This window comes from Vulpes vulpes, chromosome 15 (genome assembly GCF_048418805.1).
Source record: "Vulpes vulpes isolate BD-2025 chromosome 15, VulVul3, whole genome shotgun sequence".
NCBI classification, from domain to species: Eukaryota; Metazoa; Chordata; class Mammalia; order Carnivora; family Canidae; genus Vulpes; species Vulpes vulpes.
The window spans coordinates 108,190,810-108,205,337 of NC_132794.1; the positions used below are offsets into that span (position 1 = coordinate 108,190,810).

The window sequence follows — 14,528 nt, forward strand, 5'->3', positions numbered from 1 at the left end:
AAATAATAACCTGGGAGAGGTATATGCAAGTCTTTAATGGGTTATCCACAGAGAAGAAAAAAAATGCGTAGGTGGCTCTTAAATATATGAAAAGATGCTTTATTCATAAGAGAAATATAAATTAAAACTACACTAAGAAACTGCTTCTCACCTATCAGATTAATAAAAATTCAGGAGCTTGAAAATATGCTCCTGGAAGTCTGAGGAAATAAGCACTCATGCATTGCTCATGCACAGTCCCTATAGGAAGGAATTTGGCAATACTTAACAAAGCTATATGTGTATTTACCTTTTATAATCAGCAGTTCCACTACTAAGAACTTAACTTGACCATCCGTATGTGTGACCATAGCAGAATTGGGGAAAGAATAAGTTTGAAGACAAGAGAATAGTCTACAGCACTAAAGAGAATGAGGAATTTCTCTGTGAGCTGATCTGGAGTGATAGGGTATGTATAGGTGAAAAATCCAGGTGTTAAAGTGTATATAGTTTGCATATACATTTGTTTATTTTGCAAAAGACAAAAACAAACAAACCTAGAATCATCCAAGAACTAAGTAAGGAAAATGATTATTGATAAGAGGTAGAAAAATTGAAAGAACGGGGATTGGGTGAGATGTCCGTGAACATACTAATATTATATAGTTTCCACTTTTGAGTCGTTTAAATGTTGTAGAACAGAAGATACAGGTGTCCCTTGAACAACATGGGGGTTAGGGCTGTTGACCCTTCACACACTTGAAAATCGGAGTATAACTTTTCACTCCTCAGAAACTTTCCTAATGACCTGCTGTTGCTGGAAGCCTTACTAATGATGTAAATGGTCGATTAACACATATTTTATATGTAATATGTGTTATATGCTGTATTCTTATAAGATAGAGAAAAATGTTACTAAGAAAATCATAAGAGATTTTCATAAGATCATAATAATTTAATCAGATCATAATAGAAAATACATTTACAGTATGATGCTGTATTTATTGAAAAAAAATCATCTGTAAGTAGATCTACACAGTTAAACACATGTTGTTCAAAGATCAACTGTATAATGAAAACAAAAAGGATGAAAGAAAAAACAAACCCTAAAATTGAACAAAGAGACTACTGAACCTAACTATACAACAGATTGGTAAGACTAGTTCACATAACTGAAATATAGAACTCTCACTGTGGCCCTTAGTGGTTCAGACCCTGAGAACAGAAAGAGCCGCAGTGGACTTTTCAGTTAGTTGGCAGTAGCACTAGTTATTCTAAAACTGTTTTGTGCATGTTATCAACTGTAACAAACTAGTACATAAATTGCAATTTAGGGGAACCAGGGTTCCTAATGAGGGAAGAGCGAGGTACAGATGTGGAATGGGGGGTGAGGAGAAAGAACCCTCCAGGATGGATTTACATTGGAGATAGCAATATAATTAATTCATGACTTTTTTTTTTTTTAATCCATTTCCTTATTTCTTGGCCCTATATACTGATTTCAGGCATAGAAGCAATGACGTTTCAATGGCAGTGAGCACTCTTAGCACCCAGATTTGGTTTCTATATTCCATTTCCTGACTAAAAAGAACCGGGGTTCCTTGGGCAGTTTATTCCAGGAGAGAGGCAAGGAAGCTGTAAGATGAGTCTGGGACATGTTGTGGTGCCAGAAACTAAGGAAGGAACTGAAAAATCAATGAGGACTCATCATAAACATACAGAAACTAGCATCTAGGGGCTTACACTGCCACACGTGGGGCAGTCTGAGCATCATAAAGAAAAACAGTTGTATTGCTATCAGTGTTGGACTCTTTTTAATCCATTACTCCATAGCAATATTTAAAGGGAAAGAAGAAGGGGTCTGGGCAGGAAGAGAAAGCTGTTGTTTACAGAAGAATGCCAGTCGATAAATGTAGACAGAGTGATAGAATTAGAAAATCACCAATTCCAGTTCTTAATGTAATAGTTGATTCAAGCCAAGATCACTAGTGAGTGTCAGATCACTGATAGAAGGGTGTTTGGGAATAGGAAGTTCGGTCTCAACCGTATCTCGCTGTTACCTATTAATTGAAAAGGGGAGAAAAGTGCCCTGACAATGAGGGAGACTATGATCAGATTTAGTGTTACCAAGAAGCCAACTAACGTGCTCCCTCTGATGCGATGCAGTGAGAAGTACACAACATCCTGTGTCATGTTCTTGCTCACACAGATCACAATGGAGATAATTTCCTAGGACCTTGAATGGACCAGAACTTTTCAAAAATGAAAACATTGTTTAAGACCAGAAACAAAAAGGTTGAGAGGACTGTTCTAGATGAAAGGAGACTCAGGAGGATGAGAAACCAGTGTGGGTAGAATATAGCTGTCAGGATAGGGAGTAACAGAGGACCTCTGAGTATGATTTTAGTGAATCAATATTAAAACTCTTGGGTGTAGTACACCTGACTGGCTCAGTGGTTGAGCGTCTCAGGTTGTGATCCTGGGGTCCTGGGATCAAGTTCTGCTTTGGGCTCTCCACAGGGAACCTGCTTCTCCCTCTGCCTATGTCTCTGTCTCTCTGTCTCTCATGAATAAATAAATAAAATCTTAAAAAAAAAAAAAAAAACTCTTGTGTGTAAAAGAAAGTAGTCTTAGAAATATTTCTGACCATTTTCCAACTCTGAAAAGTCCACATAAGATATTTATTCATTATTTAATACTTAGCTAAATACATAGAATGACATTTTGTAAAGCAGTACTGTCTAACAAATGTAATGTGAGCCACATATATTTACATTTTTGGTACCCATTTTAAAAAATAAAACAGATGAAATTAATAATTTTATTTAACCCAGTATATCTAGCTTTATTTTTTTCAACATACAGTTAATATTAAAAATTACTAATGAGGTATTTCATATTTTTGCATGCTCAGTTTTCAAAGTCCAGGCTGTATTTCACGTTAGAACACGGATCAACTTAGGGGGCATATTTTCAGCAGAAATACTTAAGCTATATTTAGATTTTATAAAATTTACAACTGAAAAAATAGTTACATATTCCTAAGTAGACTTAAAAGTTCTCCAATGACTGAATCAAGTATTAGTTTTTAAATTAAGTTAGTTAAAATTAATTAAGGTTAATTAGTTAAAATTAGTTAAGTCCCAAAGAACTTTTATCAGGTCACGTGTCTGACTGAGTCGGCCATGTAAGGCAGCCTCAGCACAGTTGCCTGGGCACTGGGACCTTTGGGCCTTCTTTGCATTAGAGCGTATTGAAAAAGAGGCAAATCTTGTGTCCAAAGTAAGCCAACTGCTGCATGTAGGGGATGCTGGGGCCCATAGTCTAGGAATATAATCCTTTTTCTTCAAGGCCTACCCTTGTGAGACCTGAGAATGCCTTTGATCAGAGATGACCTAATCCCTTTAGTGACGAGCTCACTATAGGTCCGAGTTAGTTTAATAGTCTCAGAAAAGCAAAGATAACAAGTGGTATGATACAGGTAAGTATTATGTTTAGTATTTTAAAATAATGAGTTTTATTAATATCTGTTGAGTTGATGCACTGAATCTTTTATTCACATAGGATCAGTGTTTTTATACTATATAGGACACTTAAATTTTAAAAAGGGGAAGGAAGACATATTAATCAGTTTGGATGAAGAGAATCGCTCCATTCAGGCTGTTTGTCTTTAAGCAGTGATTACACTGAATATACTCTCTCAGTTGCCACCAGATTTATAATTTGTTCTCTGTTGACTTCTCTGTGAACGGCTGTGGCTGAAGCTTCAGAGTAAAACTATAAAATTCTATTTTATTAAAAGAACTAATTTTTAAAATTCTTTTATTTTTGTCTAGAGCCTGTGTGGTGCCCCTATCTCCTTGTTCCAAGGGCCTCCCTTGCCTTGAAAGCTTTCTTACTACACCAGCCGTGGAATGGACAGTATTCTCTGGACATTTCTCAGGTGTAAGTTTTTACCATTTTTGTTTTCCATTCTTAACTTGCTTGGGGTTGAAAATCAGTAGGAGCCTATACTCTGGCATTTAAAAGGATTGGAACTATAAAAACAAGCTGAGGCTGAGACAGACACCCTGAAAGAACCCTTCATTTGCCTCTCTGGGGCCTTTGGGAGTGAGCATGTGTTGGGAGCTGGGGCACCTGAGCTGCTTTTGGTAACCTTTGTCTGAACCCAGGATATGACATGATGAGTGTGAAGAAGGCCAGTTAGGCCAAGAGGAATTTGAGGCCAGCCTTCAAATTCTTTTTAAAAACAACAAGAGGGGCCCCAGGGTGGCTCACTTAGTTAAGCGACCAGCTCTTGATTTCAGCTTAAGTCATGATCCCAAGGTCTTGGTTTCAAGCCCCATGTCAGGCTCCCTCCTCAGTGTGGAGTCTGCTTGTCCCTCTCCCTCTGCTCTTCCACTCCCCCACTCATTCTCTCTCTCAAATAAATAAAATATTTTTTAAAAAGCAGCAAGAATGGGCTTATTGCAGATATATTTTCTGTTTTATGAAATTTCACTTATTATAAAGACATTCACAGTAACTATTATTAGTAGTTATTAGTTAAATCCACAAGTGTTACTGAACTTATGCCATGTGGAGTGCCCAGGTAGGTATGGGTTAAGGAATAAGAAAAATAATGTGATGTCTGTTTTCCAAGAAGTATCTACTTAGAGAAATGAATGTCCATTTTGCAGAGCAGAAAGAACAAGTTCCTTTAGTCATTGCTAGGTTTCTTATTAACATGACTCTTAAGCACGATAGTTTTTAGAGCCCACTGATAAATTTTCTGGTTTCTTGAAAGCCAGAGAGACACTTTAGTTATGTCTTTGTTTTAACTAAATAGGATAAAAGCAGACATGAAAGGTGGCTGGTGGGTTCTTGGGTGGTTGCTGTTTGATCTATAACCAGCTTTTTTTTTTTTTTTTAAGATTTTATGTATTCATTTGAGAGAGAGAAAGCACAGCCGGCAGGGGGAGAGGGAGAAACCGACTCCCTGCTGAGCAGGGAGTCTCACGTGGGGCTCTATCCCAGGTCTCTGGGATCATGACCCGAGCTGAAGGCAGACACTTAATTTGACTGAGCCACGCAGGCACCCCTATAACCAGCTTTTTAAACCAGGGACTGCAAAGAGGTTATTTCTACATTGGCACAGCTTTTTTTCTGGTGAAGAAATGCTTGATTATAAGTGAAGAGAGAATGAGCTTATTCAAAATCTTTTCTGTATAGTGATTATCCAGAAAATGAAGAAATAAAGAATCTCCTTCAAGAGCAGCTGAACTCGTTGTCAAAGTAAGCATCCTGGCTATGTTTTATTAGGGATATGACTGTGAGAAAGAAAATAGAATAATTAGGCTTTTTGAAGTTAAAGTAACTTGTATTTTAGAAAACATTAGTAACCCAAGGAGAGACCATTCTATTCACAAAGGCTCATTTGATCTTTCGAATCTTCGTGTTGTAGAAAGTAGTTATTTAATAGTTACAGTGACAGCATCCACCTTCACCAGTTTCCTACGTGTTGGATGGCTGCGGTCCCATGTCAGACAGGAATGGAAGCTGTGCTGTGAGTGTCCTGGTAGCTCAGCCTGCCTCCATCACAGATGCCCCAGGAAGCCTCAAGTTAGAGGCCATACACAGCACAGTTCTTGTGTGACAGCTGCCTTTTCTAAAATAAGTTCTCTGTGTCAGGTGCTATGTGTGCACACTTCTGACTAAGCAATTAATATGTTCCCTAGAGCCAAGAGCATTTAAAAGTACGTATTGGGAATAAAGCCAAGGAAGTAGAAAAATATGGGTTCATGGGGAGTTCTTGGTAAAACAGAGTATATTTTTGCAGTCTTAGAATCTGTCACATGTAATTACAATATTTAATAATTTAGCGATATTTTATTAATGCCAAATTCAAAATAATTATTGTTTCTGTATCCAAAAGTTAATATTTGTGTTTAAGTGGAAAAGATTTAAAGAATATCTTTCCTCCCCCAATGTATGAATATTCTGTATGTGGCTATTTTAGAAATATCAATTTATAAAAACATGCCTTTCTTCCTTAAATATTTTATTTTTTGTAATAGTTTCTGAATTTATCTCTTCTAAAGTATACACTGTTTCTGATCAGTAGCAGAATCATTTTATCAACAGTGACATTCTTGTTCCTATAGTTAGGCAACTGTTCATGTTTTCAAAACCTTGAGTTGAACTATTGCAAGGATGTTATGTAAACCAGAATCAGAGCCTCACCCCCCTGTGGTAGTTGACAGGTACTAGCTCTCTTGGCCTGGATACACTCAGCCTTTGCATTTATGATTTCAGGGTCCTGGCAAAGTAACTTCCTTTGGAAGTTCTAAGTGTACTAACTAGTTAAAAAAAGAACAAAACATTTCATGAATAGCAAAACTTTAAGTAGATTAGCAATTTTGAGTGGATTTCCCATTTCAAGAGTATATTGATTTATCTCCCTTATTGTTTTATTAAAAAAGTATGCCTTACCTTTGTCTGGATTCCTGTTTTCAGTGACATAAAGAAGCTCTTACTCGATCCAGAATTCAGTCTCTTGCAGAGATGCCTGCTTGTTTCAAGGTAACACTAAATGTTCTGTGTAAGAAACAGAATGTCAGATGAACTCATTTCTCTTATCAAGGTTTTGTAGTTAAGACCAAATAAACGATTTTGATTTTAGAACAACATATCAGTTCATCCTTTAGGTTTGCTTTACAGTTAATTTTGGAACTAGAAAAAAGGAAATAGGAAAAAATAACTACATTTTTAATGTGAGATCTAGACCTTCTCTACTGGAAATGCTGCCTCCTCCAGATAGCTTTTAAAAATATGTATTTTAAAATATCAGCTATAAAAAGCATGTCCTTAAATATACTGATAAGTTATATTTAAAGCAATAATCTGTACTCCCTCTCTGCAAGGTAGAGTTGTCACTTACAAAAAAGGCATTTCAATTTATTCCCCAGAGAATAAATTGTAGTTACTTCCATATCTTAATAGGCCAGTTTTCCAAGAGGAATTTCTTCCTTAATGTGAAGCTGTGGTCCCGATTGAAAGGTGTGTGTGCTGCTGACAAGCCGGGTAAATCATAGCCCAGGCCTTGGAACCATAGTGATGCTCTTAACCCAGCACAGAGGGGACTTGGGGGCAAAGGGGCCTTGCCCTTAGGCACCTGTATCATTTGAGAGTCGGTAACAGGGCTGTGGAATGTGCTACTTTTTCTTTCACCCCACCAGGCACAGGCGAGTGTCCCAAATGGTCTTTCATGGGACTGCGCTGTGCTCCTGGTACTTGAGGCTTCTGTGGGGACGCCCTGTCCACGCCCAGGTGTGCCATGTGGGGTCAGTGGGATTTTGGTTTCACCTTCCTCAGGCTTTACGGCGATGAGTCGGAGCTGCACTTCTGGACAGTTGCTGCCCACTACCTGCACAGCTTGTCCCAGGAGAAGCCAGCAAGCAGCCCCACCTCTAAAGACACCGAGCCTCGGGACAAAGTGAACAACCCACTAGATATATGTTATGATATACTCTGTGAAAATGCCTATTTTCAGGTATTATGTTTTGTGGATTAAATCTTGAAAGCTCCCATCTTGTTGACTTATGTCTTTGTAAGTGTCTTAAATTTGGGAAACTTTCCAGCTAAATTAAGGTCCACATAATAGAAATGAGTCCTTCGGCACCTCTGCATTGAAAAGGCCTGACTCAGAACTTGAGAAGCTCATAAATGCTTATTGAGTTTTGTAATACACGAGTTTTGTAATTTTATTATTAAGTCTTTTTTTTTTCTTTGTCTTAACAATTGTTAACTTAGAAGATTCATTTTTATTCATTTTCTGTAAAAAATATTTTTCACTTGATATCTTATACACTTTTCCATGTATAAAAAGGTACTTTCACAGTGTATTCACTGCAGGAAAGAACTTCAGTGCACAGAGGGCTGGCTTCTGGAAGCAGGCAGAGTTGCACAGAAATGAGAATTCATTTCAGCACTTTTGTTTGTTTTTTTATTTTTTATTTTTTTAAAATTTTTATTTATTTATGATAGTCACACACAGAGAGAGAGGCAGAGACACAGGCAGAGGGAGAAGCAGGATCCATGCACCGGGAGCCCAATGTGGGATTCGATCCCGGGTCTCCAGGATCGTGCCCTGGGCCAAAGGCAGGCGCTAAACTGCTGCGCCACCCAGGGATCCCTTGTTTGTTTTTTAAAAGATTTTATTTCTTTATTCATGAGAGACACACAGAAAGAGGCTGAGACATAGGCAGAGGGAGAAGTAGGCTCCTTGCAGGGAGCCTGATGCAGGACTCGATCCTCAGACCGGGATCATGACCTGAGCCAAAGACAGGCAGTCAACCGCTGAGCCACTCAGGTGTCCCTCAACACTTTTTTCTAGTCAAATTCTTATTAAATTTTTTGGATTTCTGTAAAGTTGATTATCTAATAACCTCAGGAGTCAAAATAATATTTACAAAATGATTTTATTAAATATAGTAAAATTTAAAATCTTAGAATTTTCTTTTCTTTTTCTACTCTAGAAATTTCAGCTGGAAAGGGTTAACCTACAGGAAGTAAAGCGGTCAACTTACGATCATACAAGGAAATGTACAGACCAGCTACTCCTCTTGGGTCAAGTATGTCAATCTTTATCACTCTTTTCACATTTCATGGAGTTGCTCGTTGATGAGTATTTCAGAGCATCATGTAGATCACACACATGCACACATGCGCGTGCACACACACATACAGACAGATAAGTAAAACATAGTATTTTTCTAAAAGTATACATGTAAATTTAGGCTTTCTTTCAAAATAAGACCAACAAACCTTGTGAGAAAGCAAAAATCTGTGGTTGACTAGCTTGGAATTTTGGATTACATATGTCAAATGAGACCTAACTGGTTTGGTTTGGTTTTGTGTCTCTGAATTGACTGATGGAAAGCTAGAGTAAGCAGTTTCCTGAGCATCTGTGTAAACCAGATTGTGGTTTTCCCTTTGTTCCAAAGAAGCAGTAGGACACTTTGTTGAATTTTTGTATATATAAGTAAAGCATTGACAAACAAGTTTTGAAAATGAAAGTCTTCTCTAAGCTATAACTTCAGTGTTCCAAATTGCGAGTTCAATAACACTGTGTTGGAAGAAAATGGTCTCATAATTAGAAGAACTGTTTCTCTCATTAGACAGACAGAGCTGTGCAGTTGCTATTGGAAACAAGTGCGGATAACCAGCATTATTATTGTGACTCCCTGAAAGCCTGTTTGGTTACAACTGTCACCTCATCAGGCCCTTCCCAGAGCACCATTAAGCTGGTGGCAACTAACATGATTGCCAACGGCAAGTTGGCAGGTAAGGTGTGCTTTGTGGGTATATTTGTCAGTACTCTGGGAACTCAGGCCCATTCCCAGCAAAGTATTTGATTGTTAAGATAGTTCTTTTCTTTTTTTAATATATGCTGGAGAAAAGTAGGAAGATTGTTGCTAGCCATTAACATGGTGACCATATCACTTAATCATTTGAAGCAAAACACATCTTAAGTGTGAAAGAGGGCAATAGTCATAATTACCAATACAGCAGGCATGAGTTGGATGGACCTGAGCAGGCTGAAACAGTGAACACAGGTGCGCAAGCCCACACTTTCCCAGTTTGCTTCCTGGACTATATTGCTGCTGCTGCCCTCTTGACTCAAGGGGTAGCATTGTAAAACTATTTTTGTATTTTGTTTTAAAATTAAAGTCAAGAATGTCTCCAATAAGTATATAATGCACAAGAGCAGATGACATCAAATAGTGGTTTTTACCTTGTAGTGACCTGTTCGAGAGGGCTGTGGTATCACCTGAGGGGCTGGTGTTCTGTCTTCCAGAGGGTGTGCAGCTGCTTTGCCTGATAGACAAAGCTGCAGATGCCTGCCGCTACCTGCAGACATACGGCGAGTGGAACCGGGCAGCATGGCTTGCAAAAGTAGGTGACTCTGGCAGGTGCTTAGAGCATTTGGGATAGAAAGTTCTTCTTTAACTTTTGACTCCTGATTTAGAAGCAATTTTTTGGCTGCACAGCTGCTATGCAGATATTTTCTTGCAACTCTAATGCTCCTGTTCTTTATGAGTATAAATTACCTTTCTTCTTATTGAGAAATGGATTGCCTTGGTAGCAATTTAGTGAAAGCAGCTGGCCCCTTTCCCTGCTGGGGTGCTGGGGTGTGAGCCCAAACCCCAACACCAGCCCAGGAGTTGCTGGTCCCTAATTCCACAGACTTGGGTGGTTATCTCTGCTATTCATGGTAAACAGCAAAGCTAGGGCAGTGTGCTAGCAAAACCAAGCCTAGCACTTGTTTCACAGGAACAGATCCCATTTTGATTACATTATAAATATATATATATATTTTTTTTTTATAGTGCAGGATGTCTTTGTTTTTAACACAGGTATCTTTCTCAGGTCCGTTTAAGTTCTGAGGAGTGTGCTGATGTTTTAAAGCGGTGGGTTGACCACCTTTGCTCTCCACAAGTCAACCAGAAGTCAAAAGCCCTCCTCGTCCTTCTCTCCCTGGGCTGCTTTTTCAGTGTTGCTGAGACACTTCACAGGTACACCCACAGTGCATCACAGGTGGTCAGGGTGACTAATTCTTCATGCGCTCTTGAGGCTCTGCTGGGTGGATAGAGCACTCACTTTGTGGAGTAAAAGGAAAAGCTTACCTTTTAGGTTTATAAAAAAAAAAAAAATACAAAAAACAAAAAACCCTACAGGGAATGAAATAGTCCATAGTCTTTATTTAATCATCTCCATTTGGTCTAGGAGCTTTATTTTCCTATCAGTATATTTGCCACACATAATAGGTAACCTATTTAAAAAGAATCTAAAAAAAGTCTGAGAATTTAGCTTTGAATAGAGCAACTAAGATGAAGACCAGAGAACAGTAGGAAGGCTGACAGCGTTGTCAGTGTCCCCTCTAAAAATAATACCTATCATTTAGGGGACATTTTATTTATTTAAAACTAAGGGAGGCTGAGGCAAATATGAAAAGACTTCTGGATAAATCTGGACAGTGGGTGTGTGGATACTTGTCCCATCTCTGTAGATTTGTGTATATTTCAACTCTGTCACAGTTTTTGTAAATATGAATTAGTCAGGTTGGGGAGTGATGACCCACCCAGGGGGGCTATGATAACCCCAGGTGGGGGGCTATGATAACCACCCAGTTCCCATAGCCTTTCCTCTATGAGCCAGGGCTTGGAAAAATGCTAATGTAAACTTGTGCTTGGGTTTCTAGGGAGAATGGGTACAAGTCTCTATATGAAAATACACCCTCAGGTGGGTCTGCCCCAAATGCCATAAATCACAAAGCATAACTCACTTTGTTCTCTTGAGCAGCATGAGATACTTCGATCGAGCTGCCTTGTTTGTGGAAGCTTGTCTCAAGTACGGTGCAGTCGGAATCACTGAGGACACAGATATCCTTTGCTGGGATGATTATGTGGAACAGGAGGCTGACGGCATGAGTGGGTTCCCCTTAGTGTACTGCCTGGGCAGGAACTGTGTTAGGTCAGGGACGATCCACACTCAAATTCACCAAAGTCAGGAAAGAAGGAGAAATGAGAGAGAAAGACAGGAAGAAGATGGTTGCATAGCTGGCATCAGTTCTAAGATGGGTGGGGAGGCAGGAAGGACTGTAAAGGGATGGGACTCCAAATTTTGAACTATATCCAGGCACTGGTGAAGTTGACTCTGTTTGCAACAGGCTACTTAGAGTGTCAGAGCACAGGAAAACAGGGCTGTCTGAAATCCTAAGACCTCAGGGCAGACTTTGTAATCAAAACCTCTCACTAGGCTGTGTCTGCCCCCGAATTGCCTACTACTCAGCCTTTCAGGTGCCAGAGGGTATGTACTTAAGGCTTCTTTCTTTTTCTAGTCTTTAGTGTAGTGTTAGGCTTTGAGACAATCTAAATCTAGGAGGATGTTAACTAGGTCTTCTGGAAGGAAACACTTTGCATTCAGCTCTTGCAGAGGGGAGTGGGTGACATTGCAGATTGAGACCTTGCCTCCCCAAGCCAGGAACTCCCCGCCCCCGTGGAAGGGTGTCTGTGTTTTGCTTGGCCCCAGCGGGTCCTTGCATCCCTCCTGATTTGCCCCCATAGAGGTGGTTTCTTCCTGCCTGTGGGAACTTGGTAGAGTATAATCACATTTCTTTCTGCCCTTTTTCCCCTTAACTATGGTTTACAGAAACTCATCTCTGCTATATATGCAGATTATGCCCGAAGCTTGAAGAACCTCGGTTTTAAACAGGGTGCAGTTCTTTTTGCTTCAAAAGCTGGAGCAGCTGGCAGAGATTTGTTGAATGAGCTGGAATCCCCCAAACAAGAACGGACTGAAGAGTGACAGGTCGATCTGTGCTGGGGAACCTGGCTTCGCATGCAGGGTAGGGGGTCGGTCTAGCAGTGCTCAGGGTCATGGTCAGGACCACTGAGGATACTGTCCTTCCAGGGTCCCTGTGAGCTGCTCAGCATTTTCCCATGGCTGTGTGTGCACAGCAGCAGATGAGCATTTGCAAAGTTAGGAGCAGATTCCACGGCCTTTGTTTATCTCAGAAAAAAATGCGAATGCTTCAGATTTTGAAAGGGTATAACATTTTATACTTTTGGAGACAGCTTTAAGAGTCCCTGGAAATATTTTAATTTTTTTAATCATAAAATTCAAGTGACTGAATTGCTTTTCTCATTGAGTGGAAAGGTGTTTGAAAAATCTAATTGTAAGAGGAGTTTGTGAGACCTATCCTCAGATATGTACTATGCCTGTGTTTCTCTACAATCATTCAAGAGACAGAGCAGAGAGATTTCAACAGTAAAGATGACTTACCAAAGCATTCCTTGTTTCTTATCTTGAGAATATAGATCTCTTGATTCTCTGTTTTACGCAGTTGCTAAATTTTGTAATTTCAGGCTCATAGGGAAATTTTAAGCTTTATGTTTTATTCTAGTTTGTGGGATCTTGGGTATTTTGAATTTTAACTCTTCTGATGTATTACAGTAACCTCCTTTTTGAACTCTCTGTGCTTTTAGTTTTCTGTCTTTGTGTTTGTCCAACAACTGAAATATATGAGATGTGACTATTATAAATTATTGCTGTCTAGAACTTACAGAAATGACAAATAAAAAGGAAATTTCAGCCAGGTGTTTGTGTTTCCTGAGCTGCTGTGCATGAGGTCAGGGGCTGTGCTGGCTTCTCGGGAGTCAGTCCAGCTGCTTCCTCCAAAGTCCAGGCCACTTGCTGAGTCAGAGAAATTGGAATGTAGGAATTCCAGGAGTGTGGGCCTAGGATTGGACCGAACGCCTGCGCCCTGGGCAGATCTGCCTCAGACCTCCCAAAGGAACAGGAGTCAGTGTGCAGCTCTCAGAGGTGAGGTGAGGAAGGGGCATTCCTGTCTCCCCTCCTGCATGTCCAGGGTGGCCCATCTCCTCACATCCACTAGGAGATACGATTTTTAGATAAGAGTCATAGCCTCTACCCTTAGATATCAACAATCCCCTCTGACAAGGAACTGTGATCCATAGAGAGGATGGATTTATCCCAGGAATGTCTGTTCCCTAAATAGCACTTTGGCTAAAGTTCTAGAAGAAATCCAGGATGCATTCATTAGTCCTGTAACTGGCTCCCTTTACTTGTCCTTTCTGTGCCGGGCCAGATTACATCAGAATTCCTAAAGGCCATGGGCAAACACAGATCTCTCTCTATTGCCTGTGGTTAAATGAACACCCATATATATTTTGTTTATTCAACCATCAGCTAGCTAAAGGAAAAAAGAATGCTGCCCTTAGTAAGCAGAGAGGAAAAAAGATATCTTACTCTGGAGTGGGGCATTTTGAAAACGTAATATGCTTTGAGTTTGAGGCCAACAACTAAGTGATGAGGCCCTGCCTGACTGTGGCAACAGAGGAGAGCACCAGGCCCAGCAGCTCGGAGGGAACCAGCTGAGCGCCTGAGGCCGACGGGCCCAAAGTCTGTCACAGTCCAGCGGGTAGGATGGCGGTCCTTACTCTTCACACAGGACGGCGACCAGGTCTGTCAAGGTACAACTGGGAGTCCCACCCAGACAGAACCTGGGAGCCCCTCCCCGTGGTGACCTGGTGGGCCCGAAGCTGAGCCCTAGCTGAGCCTCACCTCTGGTGAGCACCCAGAGACAGCAGCGGATGAGGGTGAATCCCATTCACGGGCTGCGCTTCCACTTTCTTTTCATGAAGGATCTTTAGGAACCTCATGTTCCTGATGAAGCCGGGGAGACTTCCCAGGGCGAAACCCACAGCCAGGATGAGACGGGAGTGACCGTGACTTCGGGGCTGCAGGGGTCTCCCTGTGCCCATCCCCACAGCCGTGCCATCAGGGCCCCGGCCCTCCCTCGGCAGCCAGGCCAGTGTAGCTGGAAGGTCTGGTGTGGGGGACCCCTGTGACCCCTTTCTCCAGGCTGGTCTCTGCAGGGCCGTTCCCTGTCACTCACTCTTACCTTTTCCTGCTGTGTTGCTCATGTTCTACCAACAGTGGCGGCCTCCCCACCATCTTGCTTTAAGTATTTTCAATGCTTTGAA

At 40.7% G+C, this 14,528-nt stretch overlaps 1 protein-coding gene across 1 annotated transcript in view; it reads left to right on the forward strand.

Annotated features, from left to right (window-relative positions):
* Positions 1-13,113, forward strand: part of WDR11 (WD repeat domain 11) — a 59,495-nt gene extending 46,382 nt beyond the window's left edge. The window contains exons 20-29 of the mRNA XM_025994503.2: positions 3,816-3,924; positions 5,191-5,253; positions 6,475-6,540; positions 7,333-7,510; positions 8,496-8,591; positions 9,138-9,303; positions 9,818-9,915; positions 10,390-10,535; positions 11,323-11,402; positions 12,170-13,113. Coding sequence (XP_025850288.1) covers positions 3,816-3,924; positions 5,191-5,253; positions 6,475-6,540; positions 7,333-7,510; positions 8,496-8,591; positions 9,138-9,303; positions 9,818-9,915; positions 10,390-10,535; positions 11,323-11,402; positions 12,170-12,327 — 1,160 coding nt within the window. The 3' untranslated portion in view covers positions 12,328-13,113. The remainder of the gene's footprint in view (positions 1-3,815; positions 3,925-5,190; positions 5,254-6,474; positions 6,541-7,332; positions 7,511-8,495; positions 8,592-9,137; positions 9,304-9,817; positions 9,916-10,389; positions 10,536-11,322; positions 11,403-12,169) is intronic.
* The last annotated feature ends 1,415 nt before the right edge of the window (positions 13,114-14,528 follow it).